At 37.3% G+C, this 24,619-nt stretch overlaps 1 protein-coding gene across 1 annotated transcript in view; it reads right to left on the bottom strand.

Annotated features, from left to right (window-relative positions):
• The window catches only part of TTC7B (tetratricopeptide repeat domain 7B), a gene marked incomplete at its 5' end in the record, with an annotated part of 83,524 nt that overhangs the window by 8,432 nt on the left and 50,473 nt on the right, over positions 1–24,619 (bottom strand). The window contains one exon of the mRNA XM_009875491.1: positions 20,981–21,183. Within this exon, the coding sequence (XP_009873793.1) occupies positions 20,981–21,183 (203 nt within the window). The remainder of the gene's footprint in view (positions 1–20,980; positions 21,184–24,619) is intronic.

Below are 24,619 nucleotides of genomic sequence, written 5' to 3'. Positions count from 1 at the left end.
TATGCTCAAACTAAAACTTCCAGGCAGCTCAGTATGGATTTATTTTTTTTCAAATGAGGACAATCAGCTAATAATACCACTGCTGATCACTCATCAAACCAACCCAAAGCAACTGATGAAAAAATATGAACCTGTGCCTGCAGCCAACCCTGTTGTACACTGCCTATCTCAAACCATAGCCTGTGCTACGTGTCCCTTCCTGCCCTGTCCCCCTCACTTGCCTCCCTCAATCCCCAGCACACCCAGAAACTGAGCTGTGGGCTGGTGTCACCGCTGAAGCAAGGTGCCAAACCCAGTTTGTTATTTCTTTACCCTTCCCCCAATGCTAACATACCCCCCAAGGTATCCGATTGCTTCCGTGGCTGCAAAACACTGGTTGCTAGGAGAAAACAGACTGCTTGGCAACAGATTTTTAAAACAACAACTTTGCCTTTGTTACTCACTGAACTTGACATTGTCAGCATGAAATAAGGAACATGCGTGGTTGTTAGTGCATCTGTGTATTTATAACCCTCTTGAAAAGGACTGACCCCTTCCAACAGGGATGTGCTTGCCTTTTAGTTCCTTACTGTTCACAGCCGATAATGCAGAAAGGTTCAAAACCAAAGTCTGTTTTTTAAAATTGCTGATCATAGCCTTCCACCAAGATGGAAAATCTTGGAGGACTTCTTTTCCTGTTACGGCAACATGATCTTGCAATAGTCTGCTGTAATTCTGATTCATGCTTTATGTGAACATCCTATCAGCTTATAGCAACACAGCATGACTACCACACTCTATTGTGACAACTGATTTGACTATAGCAAACACACTGGAAACAAATAAAACACCTTACTGACAATGTGGAACAGCTAGTGACTTCAGAGATCACCTAATTTTTAATGTCCGCCTGAAAATTGTACTGAGTGTCTTATTTCATACGTTGTAGCTACAAACACAGTAATACCACAGTGATTCTCCCATTCAGATGGCTACAGCTCTGCTAAGTACTGCTTCACCACTGGCATCAGGGAATAATTAAGTACAACCTCAGTCCTCAGATTACGGCCAGTCCTGAATTTGGAGCACTTGTCAGCTGGTGCAAACATGTTATGTTTCCTCCCAGCTGGGAGGCAACACCATGAGGTGACACTTGAAGTGTAGGCGACTTGTTTCTCGATGATCTCCTTCCACCCAGCTCAGTAGCACTGGATCTTCCCTCCCCCTCAGCACCGTGTCCACAGTGTCTTCTCAGCCACATCAGTGTCTTCTCAGCTTTCTCACAAACGAGAAGAGCATTTCCCAGGTACGCAGCATCCTTCAATACATACTTCAGCCATGAAAACTAGTGTTGGAGATCACAGCTACAGACAGTGCTGTTTATGAAATGGGCCCTAGTAACCTCCTTATTTCAATATATTCTTATGTATTGGCATTCATACAGTCATCTCTTTTCCCCTATGTAGACCATTTTAGAGTTATAAGCGCATGACCTAAATACAGTATATTCACTACTGAAATCCTACCATTGATTCAGTCTAATCTGTGGCTGTATTTCAGCATCACCTGGTTTCAAAAGCAAGGCTAAGTTTACAACTTCACCATTGTTTTACCCACTGAGACTCTTAGATACCGTCTGTTACTGATGCCATTATTTTCCCAGTTTTGAGTCAAAGGGACAGAAGTAGAGAAAAATGGATTTCTATTATTCCAGACTTAGGACTAACATAAAAGTGCTTTCACTATCCGAAAGAGGAAAAAAAAACCCCAAAAATCCTCCAAAAATGATACAAGTCCAGAACAAGCTAAAGAAACAAAAAACCTCAGACCAAGATTCTTGAAACAAGGAGCCTCAAAGGCAGTCCACTGAGCCAATATTCAAGCATTTGAGCTAAAGCTGGACTTTCCACAGGAACCGAGGATAGTGAGAATTCAGCATTCTCACTCCACTCCTTAAAGACTAAATGTCAATTTAGTACATCTGAAGGTTCTTTGTTTTGAAAGCTCGTGTTCCATGGTAAATTATCATGTTCTTCTGTCCACTCAACCTCTGATAGAACAAAAGAATAAATAACAAGAAATAGGAAGCGATGACTTTTTAAGAAGCTGTTTTTCATTAATGACAGGTTTCCTATAAAACCACAGTGAACGTACTTGGTGGTATGTGGCTTCTGAAAACAGTAATTAGAAAAATTGATCAATGTTCTCATGAGAAATCAGACTGAAATTAGGGGAATAACTTGTGTATCAAAGAAAAATCAGAGCTGCAGATCTAGTGCTATGTTCTGTGGTTAAAATTTATAATTAATAGAGCTGTCAGAGTTCAAATCGAGTACTTTGGAGACCTTCAGCTAGATTGTCACTATACTGGAAGGTAGCACTTGTAGTCCATATTTGTGCACACTTGATACTGCAAAAACTAGCACTTACTTCTGAACTTTGGAGACTATGGAAAAAGAATCAGAAGTGAATGACAGATACTCTTCTGAAGTATTTTTGCATTTATGCACGTGCATTTCTCTCAAATATTCCGACAAATGCTGTATTAAGTAATGAGAGTCAGACCTGCAGTGTAAGATAAAAGATGACCAGTCCTTTCATTACTAAAATAAAACAGAAATTCAAAGAGTAAAGCACATTATTCATATTTTTATTCTGATTGCCCTAAGCCAAAGACACTTTTGCGTATAGAAGTACGTACATACCTATGTTATAGCCATGGCTAATGTCACTGTTTCAAAAGTGTTATGACTGGTATTGCAGTAACCTCTAAGAAAAAGAGGTTATTTTTAATATAGCATTAATAAATATATTTTTTATAGCATCCCTAGGAAACAGAGCATTTCCGCCCCCTCAAAGCAGATGTGAGCTGCCATCTGCTCCTCAGGCTCAACACCCTGACGCACTACAACGGGAAGAGTCAACTTCATGGCAGTTTGCAAAAACCTCTCGGCGTGAGAGGGAATGGACCCCCCTTCTCCCCCCCCAAGATTTCATTTTTAAATGAAAGGCAGAAGCTGTAGGTAGACTGCTAACTTGTCAGTCTGACAGGACAACTGCCAGCAGATCCATCTTTAAGGGGAGGCTATTTTCAGTGTGACGGGACGGCATACACCCTCCCATCTGTGCACCATCAGGCAGAGATCAGAAGAGCCAAACTCTAACCATTGGCTAAGAAATGGCTTTTAGCACTTTCAGAAAAACACAACACAACAGTCCTTTATATACTGATTTATGCTTCACAAAATCTTAGGAAGTTGGATATACTGAAAACTAAAGGAAAAAAGCTTTGGTCATTTAAAGAGAGAAACCTGGACTTCAGTATTTTGGAAAGAAAACAACATTAAAAATATTTTTTTTAAAAAATAACATAAACGCACCTCAACAAATCAGTTTTTGTTAATACTGATCTGAAAACATATAAATATAACGGAAGCATCACCTATTTTTCATAATTCAGCTCCATATAAGCCTATCAGGTTTTGTCACAACTATCTTTATGTGGCTCATTGTTATTTTTTTTGCATAAACCTTGCCAAAATGAGGTATTTTCAGTTAATTAACATCAGATCAGAAGAGCCCTCTTAGTTCATGCATTTTGCTACTCTGCTGTAGTAGACAACCCTGGCACAGGACTTCTTCCTCCGTAGTGTTTAGACCATACGTGCTAGAAATCCCTGGAGGGAAGCCCCAAGTGAAACATATGCTTGAGGGTACACTTGTCCTGTTGGCCAGCCTCGACTGCTTTCACTGGGCATGGCTGTCTGTATTTTAGGGACATGAAGCAACCAGTGGAGCATGAACTTCACCATCTTCCATAAAGAAAGGGGAAATCTGAAAGCTTACAAAATTAATGGTCAGAACACTGTTAACAAGATAATGACGTCAATAACTGGGATAACACGACGTCTCCTGTTGGGCTTGGCCAGCTTATGAACAATGATGCTGTAGCTCTTGTAAACAAAAGGAGATGTAGCTCAGATCAGCTAGTACCCCCAGCCCTTTATCCTCCCCAGTCATTTCCACGTTCAGTCTCACTCTCACATTTTGTATTCATGAAAGTTACTGTATTTCCTTTTTTCCTGAATAGTCTCCAAGTCTTGCTTTTAATCAAACTGATGCATTTCACCTGCAACTGCTCATTCCAAGTAGACATAGTATATTAACAATCCTACAATCTTTTGTTAACTTAGGTTTCACTAAATACGACTGGACGAATAATTTGTTATTTCATCCACTAGTTCTTCCAGAATTCTGGTCAAATCCTCCAAACTCTTCCACCAGCAAGTATTTGCCACTGTTTCCGTACTTTCTTTTCCAGTACTAATTTTACTTTTGCCACTCACATTCATGTTAAAGATTGAGGCAAAACACGAGTTTATTGTGGTTATGGACTGCTTATAAATGGTTCTCCATCACTGCACTGATTGACACAACATGTTAAATCATATGCTGTGGTTGGTTTATGGCTCTTGAAATCCATTTTCCAAGCTGTACAATAAATTAGTGCACACGGTTGGAATCTGCAGAGAAAGTAATTCCAAATGTAGTTTCTCCCCAAGTCCTTTCCTTTGGTCTACTATTGTCAGCTGACAGGCAGCTGAAATAGAATTGAATCCTGCTTCCCTGAGTGTCAGAATGTTGTCCATTTGAGTCACTTTTCTAGTTCACTGGAGCACAGTTGGCAGGAAGAACACAAGAATGGCAGAAGAGGCACTCCCCCCCACAAAGCTAGGATTTGATCAGAATAATCAAACCGGGAAGTAAATGCTCACCGAGTGGAGAGCTGAAATGCAGAGTGGCAGCTTCCCCTTTCAAGGATAAGAACTACAGCAACAGTGTGGGTTTGGTGGGGAAGGTGGGAATTCTGGAACTTAAGGCAGCCACTGAGTGTGGGGTGAGATACAAACATTTCCTACCAGTTACTGCGTCAAACATCCATGGATTTTATCTTCAGCAAAAATGTCCAGATACAAATGTTACATTAAACTGAATGTAATGCACATGGCAGAAAGACTGCACCTACTAATAAAACTTCCTCTGATTTTAGGAAGCTCAGGTTTTGATTCTGCAGCAAATGAGATGACTTTAGATACCCAGGCTTAAGCTACATCCTTTACTTTCAACAGAGATCACCAGCTGCTCACACTATCACATCAAAATTTTCAAAGAAATTAAGTTTAATGTGTCAATTACTTTAAAAGATCTGACAGCGTTTCATACTGGTTTAGACTTTATATCAAGAACAGTTATTTCAGGCAACTGTAACCTACCAACTTCTGGCTAGGCTTCCAATTAACATGACAAAGCATCATCACAGACTGCATTTGTGTCATAGCATTTCATAGCCCTCTGGTAAGTCTTTGGGTCTGTGACCCTCATAATACCATCTGTTCCGATGCCATTGTGGCTATCGCTTTTTCAAACGGTCACAGATTAAAAACCAGACAGAATCCCAAAGAAGCTATTGTCAGCTGTCAGGACAAGTTGTAACAAGGACCATGAAAAAATTGGAAACTGAAATGGGCCTGCAGCTGATAGTGGTTCATTTGCTCATCTTTTGAACATTTGTAACCACTTGACAACATCTACCTTAACTTATTACTTGCCCCCATTTAGAAGATAAAGGGTGTTGTTTTTAAATGAGAGAGTAGATCTGTAAAACTATGTCTTTATCTTAAATTACTTATTTTAAGGTATCAAAACCCACTTACCAGCCCACAAATTTTAATTTAAAAAACAAGGCAAAAGCTCTCTTTTAGTAGGTCAAATCATCTCTGAGAGAAGGCAAATATTTTTCCGAAGTGCTACCTAACACATCCTCTGTCTGTGCTGATTTAGAGCTCTGAACACAGTTTTACATTGTGTATTGTACAGAAGAAATTATGAATCTGCATGATTTTTTATATTTTTTTTAATTTTTATTTCCATAGAATCACAGAATCACAGAATGTTCGGGGTTGGAAGGGACCTCTGAAGATCATCTAGTCTAACCTTCATCCCAGCATACCTAACCACTACACCATAGCCTCAAGTGCTAGATCTACTTTTTTTTTAAACACCTCCAGGGTTGGTGACTCCACCACCTCCCTGGGCAGCCTGTTCCAGTGCCTCACCACTCGTTCAGTAAAGAACTTCCCCCGAATATCCAATCTAAACTTACCCTGATGCAACTTGAGGCCATTTCCCCATGTCCTGTCATTAGTAATTAGAGAGAAGAGACCAGCACCAGCCTCACTACAGCCTCCTTTTAGGTAGTTGTAGAGGGCCCTTTACTGATAACGTCTTTGTAACACTCACAATTCACTTTTCATCTAAATATGTTATAGAAGCAAGTCATATAGCTAACTAACCTAATGTAGCAGAATACAATATGTTATGTTCTGGAATAATTTTAAAAAGTTAACTTTTAACAGCTATCTCCACATGCGCTGACTATAATGAAGCCTGGTTTGGCTTTCTCCTGACTGAGTCTTACATCCCTGCAGCAGAGAATTTACGAACACTCACTCTCCCATGTACTTGCTGATATCTAATAAAATTTTGAAGCCATTTAAGAGCCTCAGTAACTTTTCCTCCTTCCTCTACTTTTGTAATAATTGAATATGCCTCGGGTTTTTTTGCCTATAAATGAAACATTCATAACTTCGCTTATGAGGTTTAATTCCTTGGATATGAGGGAAGCATGTAAAAACTTTGAGATTTTTCATCGAGGTATTTAAAAAACCCCTTGAAATAATCAAATGTCTGCATCCTAACAGGCCTACTAAACCACACTATAGTATTCCAGTGTTTTGGGTAGTGTCCCTCCTCACAGTGCTTAGGCTTTTAACAGCATGAACAATGTCTGTGTTTCCATATTTCTTTTCTGCCAAGTAAGTCCTTTGCTAATAAATTAGTTCATCTGAGCACTACCAAAAGACTGAAGATTTCTTCCAGGTCAAATGCCTCATATGAAGACACATGGCTCCATTTTAACACCTCAATGTTCTGCTAATACTTCTTCCTTCAGTTCTATGGCAGTTATGAAGAAAGAGAAGGTTGTTTTCTAAAAGCAACTTTAAATTCACTGTAAGGGCTATTTCTTGAAAGCCAGCTTCCTTGAAGCACCACAATAGCATCTGTTATAATGCAGGATTTCCCACAGATTTGTATGAAAAAGCCACACACGTATAAACTACGGACACGTTGCACTGTTATGTACAGAGCTTTTTTTAGTTTTCCAAGACTTTGACAAGCGCATCTTAGTACAAAACTGCATTCAGCCTCAACATCTGGACAATGCTAAATGTTTACAATTATGACGAACTTCAAGGTATTAAACTGCCCTCTTGTTTACCTCCCACTAATCACAGAGTGGGAGCACAGAGTTATGTTTTGTCATGTCTTACCAAACTGACCTCCTTCCGCAGAAGATCTTACCCCTCTTCAGGAAAAAGCTAGCCTACGAAGTCTTATTCAAAGCTACATTTACTGCATGTAATGGTAATTACATGAGCACACAAACAACAACAGCAAAAGGAAATTTATGACATTAGATCTCCAAACCTGTCTGGTGCTACACATGAGTAAATATACGTGCTCACCAATTCACGTTAGCGGCTATAGCATCTTCCACCTTCCTGCAAGGACATAAAGCGAGACGTAGTTCTTTTTTGTTCAAACCCAGGCAGGAGTCTGATTTGTAGGACACGAGGATGCATCAAAGCATAGACCTCAACAGAACATCTCAGAAGAACCATCAACCCATTATAATGAAAGCCGCAATCCTTTTTCCCTCAGATCTCTGTATCCACAGATTTCATATTTAGTGCTGTTTCAAACTTAGCTTTTCCTGAATTTTGAACTTTCTCTTGAGTAATACCATAAGTAAGTAGTTCAGCCTTATTACCTATAAAAGTACATTACTAAAACAATGCTAAGTTTAACTAAGCTCTCAAAACTAGATCAACAAAGATATAGATGCCACAGAAACTACTGAAATAGTCTGCAATCCCAACAGCTTCTCCTTCACCAACCATCTCAGCAGCAATGACTTGGGAACTATTATATTCATCGAGCAAATCCAAGACAACATTGACAAAATCTTCCAGAAAGGAAGACAGTTAGGGAAAAGAGACATGTAGGCAAATGAACAGATTTACTATTTAAAAGTATTGAAAGTTCTGCAGTGAATTTGAGACAAGGGCCTCATTTTACTTGGCCAAGCTGAAATGGCTGTCGAGGAGTTGCCACATATCCCTTCGCTTAAAGCGCAGGCAAAGGCAAAAACTATCAAAAATGTAATTTTCACTTATAAATGATAGAGTTGTTTTAATCATCTACACTTTAATAGAAGGTCCATCAGTGATGGCACTACATTTAAATATCATAAGGGAAAATCCTCCTAATGTCTGTCAATTATTTTCACATCAAGACCCACAAAAGGCACCCTGCAGGCTCCCTTCAGCAGGCAGGGGGAATATTGATGCTGCTGCCCTAACAAGATTGACTGATTCACTGGAGATCCCTGTGGGGAAAGTATTTTCTTCAGAGTGCAAAAGCAGTGGAAAGAATAAGCACAGGAATTAAATGCAAGTCCCACAAATGTGATACTCAGAATGAGAAGACACAAGGTTTGTATTGCATTTAAAGCTTGGTAAGTCGCAGCATCCATTCCTCAGTTTCCCCATTTCTTGTGCGGGAATAAATAATACATACTTCTGGGCAAAATGTATTTGAAACTTAACATGTTAACCACTCAAAGTTGTTATGAAAACAAATACTATAACCTTTTTCAAATATCTAGACTTTTGATTTACACAGTCTTTGTCTTACTATCTGCCATACAAACTGACTGAGTTGTCACGCTACCTGCAACTGCTCAACTTAGCCAGTTACTTTTTATTCCTCTAAACTTGCTCAGATGCTTAAATATTCATGCTTAAAAATATAAAGTGCTGAAACTAAAAATGCAGCTATACAACCACACATCAAATACTGAATTTAAGATTTAGATCAGCCATTCGTTCAATGTAAAAAATTATAGTGAGGAGGTAAAAAATCCCTATAACTAATAGTACTGTTTTTTTTCAAATGCCAAAAGTTGCTTCCAAAGAACTGTTAACAAAATGCACAGACTAGATTCGTACATATGTGATTAACTGTTGAAACTAAAAAGCTCTCATCTTTTTGCTCTCTATAAAGTCCATACATATTAATACCAGAATTAAAAAGGTGCACATCAACACTGTGCTGCAGATTTAAAAAGTGATGAAAGCCCCAAACAGTTTTCTGTTTTCAAGTTTAGCATTACTAAGTCCCACTCATGGTGTATTTTTCCACTCATATCAGTTTAGCTTAGTATGACAGAACTGGCATTAAAAGCATTAACAATTCTAAATCTGCATCCACGGTTTCATGTAGAGTGACTTGGGTTAAACACACAGTGCGTGCGTTTACTTGTAGACAGCTGAGTACCAGGAAGAGTCTAATTCTAGAAAACACTGATCCTCCTGCTTTTACACATAGACAACTGGCTCGAGCAAACTGTACAACGTAGCCTCTGATGCAGGTGTACCCAGTATCCAGGTTAAACGTGACCAGTGCTGGCTTCAGTGAGCCAGCAGTGCTGACCAGACTTTTCAATCACTACCCAATTAAGTCACCACAAATTGAAACTCAAGCCATTGTTTCGTAACACCAAACATACAGCATCAATACCAGTTTACCAAGACGCTGGCTTGTAACTTGAGTGTTGATGTTAATATTACATCACATCATAGCAACGGGGATAAAAGATCCTTTATGCTCAGCTGAAAATTAGATTAAAAAAGCACCTAGACTTTCAAAGTAAAAGTAAAGGAATTTTCTTTTCCAAGTCAATGTAAAACCAAAACTAGAGAGATCCAGATAATCGAGTTCTATGAACTGGACTATGTCCAACCTAGAAAAGAACAGTAAAGAAAAAGAAATCAAAGACTAACTAGCAAATTAATAGTGGAGGCATTTTTACGAACAAAAAGCAGTATACTTTTTGTACTTCAGAAAGAAAATTATTATTTCAGTTTTCTTAAATCACATAAAAAGCCTTAGAACAAATGTTGAAGAAAGGAATGGTTAGGAGAACAATAATAGGGAAAAGTAGAAAAAAACACAGTATGTTTTTATCACTTGTGAGACACTAAGCTATTCTGTACAGTATTTGAATACACAGATTCATCCCAAGGAGGGGAGGGAGGGGAAAAAAAAAAGTTGCAGAACAAATTTGTTTGGATTTCAGTAAAGTTTCAATATAGCTGGATACAGGAAAACAAATCAAACTAGAGATGACACAGAGCAGCACAAGAATACAAAAACAAACTAAGAACTAATTTCCACTATCCCATCCATCCAATAGTGATAAATGATGGTGAGCAGACTTCAAGGTTTGGTTGCAGTCTCTAGCTTAGTTTAATTTATTGTCTTAGCACATAGGTACCGAGTAGCAAAAAAATTTGATTGCAATGAAGTTACAGCACAGAAGCAGGTCACACAAAGGCTTTTAGTAAAGAGCTCCTGCAGTTCACTGCTTTGGCCACAACGGTTTTACTTAGAAGATCATTGTCATCTCCTATTCCCTAATTTAGTTACAGACAGCAGCCAGTTTTTTCTCAGAGAAAACACTGGCCCTTTTTTAGTGAGATGCAGTATACAAGGTGGCCAACAGCATATCTCCTCTCTCCTACTGATAAATCAAGAGATAGCAGCTTTCTGAAGAATGGTAGCTTTGCAAGACTTTCTTCATGTCGTTTCTTGTTACTCCTTGAAAAAACACACTCTAATACGAAGTATAATGAAAAAAATAACCATCAAACCTTAGAAAGGAACACAGTTTTCAGAGTCGGACAAAAAAATACTTTGGATTTTCCCATAAGTTAAAGCTCACTGAAATAACTGATTTTTCTATTAGCTTGATCACCTAGATTTAAAAGATATCTGGAAGAAAAATAGCCTGCTATTAGTCCTAAAGGCCAATTCTTTAACTTCATCTCAAACCAGTTAGCTACCAGACAACACAGTCTATATTTAAAGAAAACTAATCTTGGAGAAATTATACTATGCTCTTCATACATAGCAAGTTGGCTGAAACTGCAGACTCATGAGCAGGGGAAGAACTGCTCAGTACAATACTGGCTAGCAGGGAAGTAAAGCTTCAGTAAATGGGAGAGAGGCCTTCAAATAAAATTTAAAATGTGATGAGTTAGAGAGATAGAGAGACATAAAAAGACTGTTCCAGACTGGGGATTTGCAGAAAAACCTCTGTAACAGACTAGAGAACTTATCTGGGGAATGCAGCCGTTTGACATAACCCTAGCAAAAGTAAGCATTAAAATCATTTCCTGAGGGACAGTGGCCTCCCAGATCTCTAGTTCTGCATTAAGGTAGGCCACTTCCTCCTCGATGAGAATAAGATAGAGCAAAATTTGTAACATACATAAGTTGTTTATAGTTTCTAGTCAGAGAAAAGGAATCATAACCGATTAGGGAACTTCTGGTTCTCTCAGCCTGTAAGCTCAGGAAACAGCTTACGCCAAAGCAAGTCAAGCCCCCCTGTGACAGATGTAAAAGAAAAAGCAAAAGGTAATTTCATCAGTGCCCCAGAAATGCACCTGAGAACTGCCAGATATTTATAGCAAAACACATGCACTGATGTGGTGTTTTACAAAAATACGTTATTATATGATAGACTGCTAAAGACCAATGTCTCAGACACTTGGACGCAGTGCTGCAAGTTTCTCACACACATTTACTGACAACCACAACCAAAACACATAAAATGGTTTGCCTCGTTCCAGGTGCTGTTGATGGTAGCATTTAGTTATATTTCAGCAGTGCAAAGTTCCGCAGCACAAGAAAAAAAAAAAAAAAGACAATATGTGCAGATGATTTCATGTCTCAAATGTCTTCCTCTAGTTAGTGAGTTCTCACCTACAGAATTCTACAACAGAACCTTACTCAGGAAAAAGAAAATAAAATCCCTTTCGTTCATTTAAAGTTGACAATAGCTGCTCCGTCCAGCCTTTTTCACATTTTTTATATTTACCCCAAAATCAATTCTTAAAAATATTTTTCATTAATTATATGAAATTCAATTATAAATGATCAGATGCCAGATGTTGCCTACAAGCAAAAGCCCTTAGACATCACAGGAAAGAGAGCCATGTATACCAGGTGCCACATAGCTTTGATTGCTGTGTTCTCAGCTCCAGCTCTAAAGTAATACATTAATAAATTCAATGAGCACAAAAATGCCTAGGGAAGCAAAATAATCATAATTAGCCCAGCACATACTTCAGCAGAATGACCTAATTTAAAAAGTGTTTTGCAAAGCAATTCTTATACTGGAAGGCAATTACACACAGCAAAATAAAAATTGTATTTTTTGAGATCCATGCAAAAAAGCACCAGAAAGTATCCATGAAAAGGGATGCAAGACTCTAAAGAGCATAGTAGGGAATAATGGACAGTTTCAATTTCTTCCAGGTCTTCTCTCATAAGCATTTCATTATTTTTTTAAACAAGAACTTAAACATCAAGAGCAACTATTAGCACTTTACTGGCACAAGGCCTCCTGGACATGTCCTGAATTACTGGGACTACGACTACTGACATTTTCATTCCGTTACATTAGCCTTGCTTGCTAGTATTTTTCCACTAGTAAAAATCTGTATGTTTTTTCCCCCTCCATTCCCTTTTAGGTGGTCAGTTACCTAGCAAAAGGCATGGAAGAAAAACCCAAGTGACAATGACTTTAATGTAGTCAGCCCTTTAGAGGGTAAAATGCATATAGAAATGGAAGGACAAAGACTTTTAACAGGAATTATCCTTTCTAATACCTACCAAAAAAGCTTGAAAAAGTAAATTTTTCATTATGCTGTCACTAGATGTTTTTACTAGGTTGCTGGTCTGTTCATCATCTCTGCTTAGTACTACAGAACAAGGAGTGACTTTCCATGTAAACAACTGTAAAGAGACCTAAACATTTTGTGTTGTGTAAACGCTAAGACATACATCTTTGTCTACCGAAGCTTTAATGCAGATCATTATGGTATATTTTAACCCCTCATGAGAAAAACATCAAAAGAGAGACAAAAGCCCCAAAATACAATTTGTGAAGATCCCAACTTAGGCTTTTCAGTTGCATTTTTTTGCCACTGACACTTTTGCATGCACATTCCCCAGTCCTAGTGCATAAACTGGCTACATGATGAACACATATTTTGGAATCAAGTGGCCATTCTTGCAGTTGCACTATATCTGCACACTTAAAAAAAAAGAAAAAAAAACAAAAATCATTAAAAAGCTCAAGTACTAAAAGCCACCTAAATCAAGCACATAAAAATTACAAACTGGCAATGATTAAAAATGCATAATTATTAACTAGCTATCACAGAATGGGCCTTTCTATGGAACTGCGAGGTACTGCAATGCCTACAATACAATGACTAGCTGATAAAAACCAGGTTGCACAGGACGTGGTTTGGCAGCACCTTGCTTTCATGGTGCAAACACAATAAGATGTATGCAAGACATTAAGGCAGGTTTGTAGCAGAGAAGATATGTATACATACTTAGAGGTGTACATTATGCGTGCATGTAAGACGAGTGCATACAGTTGAGAAAGACATTAATTTTTTGCGTCTTCCTTCCATGATTGCTATGGGTAATGTACCACTGAAATGAGAAGAACAAACAAAATCTGTGCTATACAGACTTTTACCACTGGTAAAAATAAAGCAAACCTTGCATAATAGGAAGATTTTGTCCACAAACAAGTGTTCTCATCATGTTGTCTAACCAGAAATCCTTACCTCTATCTACAATGCCTGTCCTGCTTGTATTCCTAGAATTGCAGGATGACTGATGTAGGAAGGGATCTCTGGAGATCCAAACTCCAAGTAGAGTCACCTAGAGTGGGTTGCCGAGGGCTGTGTCCTGACACATTTTGAGTATCTCCAAGGACGTGAGACTCTACAACCTTCCTGAGAAAGTGAACGTTATCTTACACGTGTGTTTGAAGTAACTGTTACTGTTGCGCAAACAGCGTGTGATCCTACTCCTATTCCCCAGCTCTCTGCCTGTCAGTTACTTGAAACGTCAGTGTAGGGCAGGGAATCCCTCCTCAGACACTTTATTATGATGACCAAAGTCCTGATCCAGATTGGGCCATTCTGATCTCTGGATTTTATTCTTTGAACTTGAAATGATACTTGGTGGCTACCTACCAAATTGTGATATTTAATCTGTACTTGCTGTATGTGAAACAAATTGATAATAGCTCTGTTTTGGTAGCAGAACCCGGTTCAAAGACTTTATAAAACATGAATCAAAGCCTGAAATGAATACTACTTGTATTTTGACAATTGAAGACAAAGAGCTTAAAATTTTCCAAACGAAGAGAAGCAACTTTGGAGTAATACTGCACACTGTAGACTGACCTGCTGCAACAGCGAATTGAGAATAATTATCTGATGGGTGGAATTTTATCAGTTCCACACAACATAATAAAAACACTGGAATTATTCGTGACCTGCCAAATAAAGAGGAGTAACTCTAGCCAAAGCACCCCTTCCTTCTGCCAGCATTTACCACTAGTTAATTTTCCATTTTTTAAAATGGGAGCAAATAGAAGCGATAAAGTGGTTTCCGACAAGTTGAGCCTGAATTGATAAACTGTGGAAAAACCTTTCACACAGATAACACAAAATCAGACAAAACCAGAAAGTTAAAGCTGAGTACACCAGGCAAAAATCCCTGTGTAAAATGAACACCAACAAGCCCAAACAAAAGAAAAATAAAAAAACCACTTTTCAATTCCAAGAGAAACTCTCAAACAGAAATCTCTAGAAAATCAAAGAAACAGATCCAAAAAACACTTAAGTTACAGAAAGCTGCCTTAACCAATGCTACTAGATTCCCAGTAAGTTAAGTAGTACACTCCAGTATCTTAGATTCTCCATCTTGCTCCAGTTCTGTTGAGTGCAACAACAGTGCATGCTGCACAAAATCAGATTACCTTCGCATCCTCAAATATTCAGAGATGGTACAAACCACAAGATTCATTTAGAGTCCAGTTACAATATTCCTCTGGTAATGGCTGTCAGCTCAGGACAGCACACACAAGTTGAAGCCTGTTGAATCGTTCTCACAGAACTCGCTCTGAGGTGGTGAAAAGCACCCACTAGTGGAGGTATTTTCCCGTTGAAAGATCTGCTCCTGCTAGAGCTGCTTTAAGCCATCTGGAGTAAATACAGGGTAATGTGGAAAGAAAGTCTTTTATGAAGCAGGACCTATGTTTCATCAGCTCCAAACTACCACTTTCAGAACAACAGTTCTCAGGCGATCAGCACATACAGTGCTGCCTTAGTAAATGGGAGTTCATTCCTCCCAAGTTAAAAACAGAACTAATGCAGTCACTTTCTGTTTCCAAAAGAGCAACTGAATTCTAGTATAAACTCAAATTTGTAACAATTACTGTTGTTGAAGACTGAACAAATCCAGATCTGCTCTAAAAGAATACTGTAAAACTCAGCTAAAGAATCCAGGAATTAAGAAATTCTACTGATCTTCCTCCAACGGTAATCTTTAAGATATGAAACAGTATGAAATGGTTAACTGCTGTACATGAGCTCAGTAACATTAAAAATAAAATAAGTTTGAAACACACAGGAAAACCCCCAAACTTTCTTGATTACTCACCTTGATTCACACTTTGTTATATTTCAAAAGCTAATGATTGTGCAAGTTAGTGTTATGTACTTTTTATTGCACTAAGCACGGATGCTTTTCTGTTGTAGGGCTAACATGGGAAGTATATTTCAGGTCAGAGAAAAATACAGCCTGTGACTGCCACAAGGCATGTGAAGAAAGTAAACTAAAAAGAATCACTTGAATTCAATGGGTATGTTCCAGGTTAAAATGCAAGTAGAGTGCTGAATGTGCCTACTTGAAATATTTACGTGTGACAGCAATCAAACCACAGTGAAATGCCTTCTCTAAGGAGCAGTGAGATTTTGGCTGGATGTACGTTTTGCTTTCTCTACTTTCTGTGAAATAACCTTTTAGTTTCTGAAGGGCAAACCCACAATATTTCACTAACAAAACTAACAAACCCGATCACCATTATTCCTCCATTCCTCTTCGGCCACTGTGTGCCTAAGGATGCACTTAGAGAGCAAGTCAAATGAGCACTGAGATTTGGCATTAGCATTCAGCTCTATGGTAATCAGGTACACAACAAACCACCCACAAGAACCAGCATAATGTGGTTGGGACAAGCCCATGTGGCCAAAACCAACAGAGTTTTTACAGTATACAGGTCTGACAATGAAAATCAAATGACTTAGTGAATGTTCTGTAGCTGATGTCTTTGTTATGAAAGGAAGAATAAATACTAGAGAATACAGCCTCATTGCAGGAAAGAAGTTAGTTTGGGTGACTGTGTGCAGTCCTTCTCTTCTTTAACTCCCCTGATCCCTTCAAACAGGGTCTGAACTCGTGTTTCTAAAGTCTTCTCTGCTTTTCCTTTCCTTCAGTCAGCTCAGTATGCTTGACAGGCTCATACACATACACTACCCATATGCACTATCAAGCTTCTTTCTGGCAAAGTATATTTGTGTTGAAAAAAGAAAAATCTAAGCACTTAATATAGTTAGAAATAAATAACAATATATTTATAACTGAGAGGTAAAGCACACATAGTTAATCTAAGCCTTAAGGGATGTGACTGAGTTCCGCATAGTTATAGGAAATTCTAACAGATACCTAACAGTATGGAGTGGTAAATATAATTCTTTAAGATAATGCTTTTTGAAAACTAATTTCTACAACAGTAATTTTTGGATAATTAATTTCCCCCTTTCTCTTTTAGTCTTCTACTCTCAGAAGCTAAGCTTCTAATAGGATTAACTGACAAGTGCTATCATGAATTACTTAATATTCAAAAAACACTAGTCTTCTAGGATTATAGCAATATATGGATGCTGGAAAAACTAATTCATGTCAAAGCTACATTTAGCTAAGAAATTTTCAAGCCTGAGAGAGAATACAGAGATTTGTTTCCTGGACAGTGGATTGAAGTATTCATTGCCATTTCAGGCATTAGTGAATGATGGCCTGTTTCATGTCAACAGCAAGGGCTACTTTCCACAATAGCACTCTGATTGCAGGAGATAAAAGACTGTTTATTTTTTTTCAGGGGAGGAAAACAATGACAAAAGCAGGAAGGCAGAAATCTGGAGGTGATGATAAAGTGTAAGGAGAATGGAGAAAGTTGTTCAAAAAAATCCATTCCTGTCAGAATCAGACAAGTGTCAACCAAGTATCTATGACATTCACTTGAACTGTGAATCATAATTTCTGAATTTATTAATTTAAGAAAATTTCAAATTTGTTGGGCTGTGATAAAAAGCGATTTTAAATACAGAACACAAACTGAAGAATTTCAAACCTTTGGAAGCCACCTTTGTGTTGTTTTCCCCAAGTGCATTATACTGCCCTTAAAAACAAGAAAGGGCACTGCATTTGTTCCAAAGCATTGCTGCTGCACTCTGTGAAGTACACTTAATTGCTACTGACATGTTACTGCTTCACTCTTGACATCTTGTGAGCAGCCAGAGCTACCCAAATAATAAGCTGGTATAACCTCTGGCTTGGAGAAAATTACAGGTAGCGACAAATCGTAAAAAATAGCACCTGAGAACAAAGCAGATCTTAAAATGAGAACTGCTTAACAGAACACACTGAATGAATCGATTTAAGCACTAACTCTATGAGGAATGATTTAGCTGCACAAGCAACTACAGAGAATTTTTAATTGCATTTCTCTTTGAAAGAACTAGTTTTGCTATTCAGCTGATTTAATGAATAACTCCCCACACTCTAGAAAGGGGTAAAAGAGCAGTGAGCACGAACACGAACACACTGCCTCCTCCAGCCAGGTCTCACAGAATCATTATGGTTGGAAAAGACCCTTAAAATCAAGTCCAGCTGCTAGCTAAGTCTACCAGGTCCACTTCTAAACGAAGTCCCTCTTAGGTAATGTTAAGAGTATATCCAATCAGTTCTGTTTCCCAAGATGTTTAATTAAGCAGAATACACATTAGCAAATTCTCATCTATTCGTGGATCAAGCCTCCATCATTTGGTGTCACATTGTCTTAGGCATTTCGTTACCAAGGCAAATACAGCAAGTTAACCTCTCCCTCTAAATTCTTCCATTTATCATTATCCTTTTGTTGGTATCTTCCAACAGTCTCAACTGCTCCAATTTCCACACCATCACCACGTCCTCCTCCTTTTTGTTTTGGTAAATCTTTAGAACAGGAATAAATCAATGAAGATCTCAGAGATCTTACTTAATAATAACTTGTTTCCTTGAAAAATTGTAATTTCAGACAAATACAGTCTTTTAACAGATCATACCAGCCAATAAAAGGAAACTGCATTCAGATAAAACGTTAAGAGTTCTGCAAAAAGCATGTCTTTGCAGTCATATTAGCAAAACATGGAGTCTGCATTTCAGATAAATGCAAGAGTCTTTACGTAGAAACTCCAAAGCACAGGGCAGGCTGCAGCTCACAGGAGAAAGCACATCAGCTCTCAAGCCACGAGGCTCAACTTTCTATTCTTTCGTCACACATTTCTTCAGTAATTTAGATTAATAAGTTTGCTACTATGCAGAAACAGTAGATCATAATCAGGAATAAGTACTTAAAGAGAGTTATGGCCAATAAGATTTTTGGGAAAAATATTAAAGCTTGCAAAGTTTAATTTTTCATCCTTCTTACAAGAGTGATGTATCATCATGAAAAGGATGGATTATAAAAGGAGAAATCTTGGCTATTCCAAATATGCCATTCTTGTTCATATATATAAAAACAAATAATTCATTTATTTTTTTCAGCTTCTCTGGACAACTACACATAATATCTCAAATCAAAGATCCAGATTTCTAAACCACTAGCATCCAAAAATTTTACTGTCAGATGTCATTAATTTTAAAATTTTAATTAAAAGAAAAAGAATCCTTCAAAACTCATTTCAATTTCAACTATTTCAACTAATTTAACTTGGAGAAGAAGGTCTGGACACATATTCTACATGCTAGAACTTAGAATTATAGAATCATTTAGGATGGAAAAGTCTTTTCAGATCATACAGTCCAACTGCTTACCTAACAACGGCAAGTCATTGTGCCATCCTTAAATCTTACTTCCATTTTTTTGCATTTTATTCATAAAATTATTATGACTTATACTTGTATTTGCCCCCTCTCCCCAAAAAATTCACCAAAGTTTATTAAACAAATCTAAGGTAACTCTTACATTGACACAGTAGCATTTTGTATTACTTTCTAAGCATTGCTCGGAAGCTATATCAAATCATTTTAAAACATCAAATTAATCGCAGAAAATAAGATATTTTTTCACAGCACTTTGGTTCATAAACTAATTGTTGGCTTAGAATTGTGAACACAAATACTACAAGTTAATGTTTCAGCAGTTGTTATAGAAGCTGGTACCCTCCACATTGCTGTTGCTGTAGCTCCCCTGCCCCTGAGATCATATCTCTTTATAATAAATGTGCAAATATACAAACAAAGTGTTGAGTTGTACAGATATTAACCTATACACACAGGCAAGAGTAAACACTGCAAACTTCCTTCTCAAAATACTTTCTGCTATAGTCAGAAAAGCAAAAAGGATACAGAATCTTGTAGTTTTCCCCCACATAGAATTACACAGGTAAATATTTTTACAGCACGCATCTTTAATATTTTTATTTAAGCAGCATAGTTTTCTCGGAATCCATTCACAACAACAACCTAGTACAGAAAAAGTCTAGAGAAAGCTTTTTAAAAACAAAATGTTAAATTATAAGAATGTTTAGAAAGGGCTGGCCAATCAAATGAAATGGACAGTTATCCTCCAGGCCGCACCCAAACTGAAAATTTCCTAAAAAGGGAACCCTGATTGGAAGCACAGTATTTTTCATCTCACATGCCCCCTAGAGCACCTAGTTTCTCAGTCATTCTGAAGAGCATCCTATGTTTACAGACTCTTTATTCAAAGGTGGATTCAGAGAAGAGGCAAAAAGATACCCAGAAAAACATAAGCTCTCATTTTCACTGAGAGCACTGCTTTGGGTCGACAGCCTGCTTCTTCAGAAAAAGGAACCTTTTGGCATTTGTCAGTAGGCTCAAATATCTTGAAATGCTGAAAAGGTGAAACAAAAAACTTTCCCTGTGCTGCCTTCCTATCTGATCTTTTGTCTCATATGTTCCCCTCAGGGATTCACGAGAAATTTCTCTGAATAATTCATAAGCACCTAGGCAGAAACCAGCTCCTACTTCTGAACAAGCTGATTGCAGCTGTTCTACTGTCCTTTATCTGGAAGAAAACTGGATTAAAATGGGAAAGTAATTTTCGTAACATAGTAAGTACAGAATATATGCATGTATGTACATATGAAGTACATGAACAAACTTAGGTATTTATGTACTTTTGTACTTAAGGCTACACATTCCTTTGAGGGCAAGACTGATTCTCTGCCTTTCAAAAATCCAAGAAATCACATGGTATGAAGCTAATCGATTAACACATAGAATTCAACTTTTATACTGGAATTAGACAGCAGAATGACCGGTCTTTCCTCTAGATTGCAGTATCCAATTCTTCTCTTACCATGAGCTGCCTTTACTCCGCAACAGCACTGAATATTAGGCAGATGTAAATGACTTCTTTTTCTGAATTCTCTGTTAGGACTGAAATAGTCTTATTGCCTACAGATCGTTTCTATGTCCCAACACACAGAGAAGAGAGCATAAAATCCCAGAAAAGACTGTTTTGAAAGCTATTTTGCTAATAAGAATACAGATCCCAACCTCATTAGCTATGTGTTACCCACACCAAGTTAAGATTTCACAGTACAACATCGTAAGTTGAGACAAAAGTACTCACGAACACGGACTTCAGACTTACCAGCCTCTGCATACTTTTCACATGGGTGGGACTAATAGATAAGGCCTCTTCATACCAGCGTTTGGCTTCATCGATATTGCCACGAAGTTCAGCCACCTGACCTCTCATGTACAGAACATAGTGCGACATGGGGAAGAGATTAGCTGCTTCCTGGGTACACGCTGTGGCCTCCGCAGGCTTCCCAATTCCTATGTAGACTTCAGCTATGGAAGGAAAGTGAGGACCAATGAATGATTCTTGCTTCATCACGCTATGACTAGATGTTGTCACATGTGCTACATTTGTAAATAGGGTCATTTTAAGCAAAGGCTATTTTCTTTAAAAAATTAAAAAGTGTAGCTTAATAAAAAATACTATATAGATTATTTTAAATGAATTATTCTTTTAGGAGAGTTGCTCTTCTAATTGTAATAGGAGTTTGAACATCTAAATGGTTGTTTTTGTAATAGGAGTTTGAACATCTAAATGGTTGTTTTCAACACCAGAAAACTGTTTATGGTTCGTTATTTTTAACTGATGTCTGAGATTTTTTCATTTTAGTTTTATTTTCAAGACATAAGCATACCAGTATTCCAGTGCTATTCAAGAACTGAAAATCCAACACAAAACAGCACACAGAGATCCTTACAGTAGGTAAGAGAACACAATTTATTACAAAGTTTTCTGAATTTTACATGTCAGCTGTTAACGGAAGCAGTAGTAATTGCTCCAGCTACCAATAAATGGCAAACCTGATTCTAAGTCTCCTACTGCAGAGCATTTAAAAAGAAATATAATGTTATTTGATATGAAGAGTTTCTTAGTTAAGTTAGCAGAAAATGCAAAATGCTTAATCAGCATTCTTATTCATCAAAATTAGTTTATAATTTCCACCATTTTATTTAAGATATCCTCCAGAAACTAAGAACATTTAACTCTGTATCTTAAAAGAAAGAAGAAAAAGAAACTATATTTAATTTAATATAAACCATTTCTGATGAAAGCAGCTGAGTAGCCCGACACATGCCTGCCTAACTCAGCTTGACTATAGGGGAAAAAAAAAGTTTCATTCAGTAAGTATTTAACAACTAAGAAGAGAAGTATTTGCCTTCAATAGCTTTTAAGACATTTCTCACAACTGCTATTTCACTGCCCTGGTAGATTATCTTAATCTCTTGCTGAAAGAGCGGGAGAAGAGAGGAATAAAGAGATACTAAAGGTCAGAAAAAGACATTGAAAGTTCTGGGTTGGGTTATCTATTTCTTTTACATTGGTACAGACCCTAGAAAAACTAAGCCTCAAAGTAATTGTATAAGTGCATTCTATTCTATCACACTGCACATGAGTCTTATAGATTAAGGTTTAAATCAAAATGCCCCATCAAAACAGCAAAACAATCTATTGCTGTTCCAGAAACACTTCTCACTGTACAGCACCATCCACCCATCTTGATTTGAAGGCTCTCAGATCAGGATCTCACACTACAGTAGTGGATTTGGGATTGTGCCTAAGACTCTCCCTGGGACTGACGCTTGAGTGCCTTTAAAGGAGCTTTCTTCTGAGATATTTGCATCAAACAGATTTAATAGTACCCCCAAAGAGCCTGGTTTAGTAGAGCTGTGTATAAAACAACTTACAGGTGATACCTGGTATGAAAAGTTATAATTATTTTAATCAAAATCAACTTGACTAACAAAACCTGGACTTTAGTAGCAGTTGGTGAATAAGCACAATTCAAAGGTCCTACAGATTTTCTATTTTTTTAACCAATTTTTGTAGGGTTGCTGGAATAAATGATTTTCTTCCTCTGCGACCTGATCCTATTGATGGGAGAATAGACAGTTATTTTACCAGAAGAGCCTATTTTCTCCTCAGCTGACTCAGTGATTTCACAGAACACATTCTACCTAACATAAATAGTATGTCCATGTGGATGTATAGATTAAGGCAGTATATTTTTAGAAACTAATGAAATGCTTTTTGATGAAAAAATGCTTCATCCACATGAAGAATTAAGACATGATATTGCAGATCCAGCAACACATTTTTTTCCCCCCAATCCCAAAAGAACCACCTCAGCTAGTCAGAGATGGTATTGTATAACTAAAGAATGGCAATCCTTGAAGATAATGAAGGGATAAAATTTTGAAATTAAAATCTAAATTTGGGAGAAATTATTTTTTTCTAGGATTTTTACTTTTACTGACTGTTGGTAGAATCCAATGAGCCAGTTGTAGGCAAAATTTGAGAGCTGGACGTACAGCATAAACTGTGAGTTACTGACACGATTTTTTAAAAACAAAAACCTAAAATATTTTGGAAAAGCTTTGAGTACTTTATTCTTGTGTGCTTTTCTAAATGCTACATGGTCAATATCACTACATGAGAAACAAGATTTTAGCAAGCATAAAATACATTACATTCTTTAAATGCTAACCATTTAAGCTCTTCTGATTTTATTGTCTCTTCTCCAGCACCATCAGACTTGAAACATAGTTTTAAATGCACAGTTGCAAGTTGCTCAGTGAAAAGACAGTGAGGAAAAATGTAATTTACACAGACTGTGAAAGGTATTAAGCAAAAGCTATAGTTATTAGCAAATAATATGAAGAAACTAAAAATTACTTAAGTAGGTGATTACCTGTTACCAAATTAATTCTAGACTGAAAAATAAGCAGAGGTTGGTTAATTTAACAGACCATAGTTGAAATTCTCTACTCCTTAATGGGAAACAAGTATGGTGGCAATGGCTTTTAACACTAGCCAATAGAAGCTGAAATACTACTTATAAATTAGCATTACATTATTGTAAGAGATACTAAATCTTGCTGTCCTGCTTACTAACTGCAGCCACGACACTTGACAGTTATTAGCAGATCTTCCTAAAAGTGTTAAATTTAAACAAAATAACTCCTTTCTGTTTAAAGCTATTACAGTGTTATTTTAAAAATAACTACTTTTCTCTATCAGAAGTTATGTCACCCTAACATAATGTACAGTGGGCTTTTTGAAAAATGATAAAAGAATAAATAGAAAATTGAATCTGTGGTTAGGTGTTACACAACAAAGTCCATTCAAGAAATCTCTGAAACTGAAGGAGAGCTGTTCACCCTGAGATAGTAACTTCAAACTGAATAAAAAATGTTATAAACCAACATGGCAAATTCAAATAAATCAGTTGTGGAAGACTGACAAGCGCAAGCAGATTTTGTAGGAAAATCTCAGAGAGGAGAAGCAGCTTGGAGAGAAAAAAGATGCCAAGTCTGATGTGCTCTTCTCAATGTCTCCACCTAGAGAATGCCAAGAATGCTTTCCAGCTCTAACCCTTCTAATGCTTACAACTGCATTTATTAAGAAATTAATCTATTTTCCAATCAAGCTGCATACCAGTACTGAATTCAGTCTTGATGCATTTCTCAGCCATCACAGCCACACATCATCTAGGGACAGATCTGCTTTTTAATACTGAGTTACAAATAAAAATGTCAGAGTAATTTTATTTCACATTTTAAATAAGTCTGATTTTCAACCTTTATACTGTATGCCCAGAAACGAAAGGCTGAAACAGTCCAGTAATAAACATAAGATAAAAAAATTAAAAGTCAGTTACTATGTGTAAAATCAACTTCTTTGGACAGAATGCCATGCTCATTTACACTA

This window comes from Apaloderma vittatum, unplaced genomic scaffold (assembly GCF_000703405.1).
Source record: "Apaloderma vittatum isolate BGI_N311 unplaced genomic scaffold, ASM70340v1 scaffold8178, whole genome shotgun sequence".
In the NCBI taxonomy this organism is placed as follows: Eukaryota; Metazoa; Chordata; class Aves; order Trogoniformes; family Trogonidae; genus Apaloderma; species Apaloderma vittatum.
Note: the sequence above shows the minus strand (reverse complement) of the source record. Positions and strands in the feature narration are given on the sequence as shown.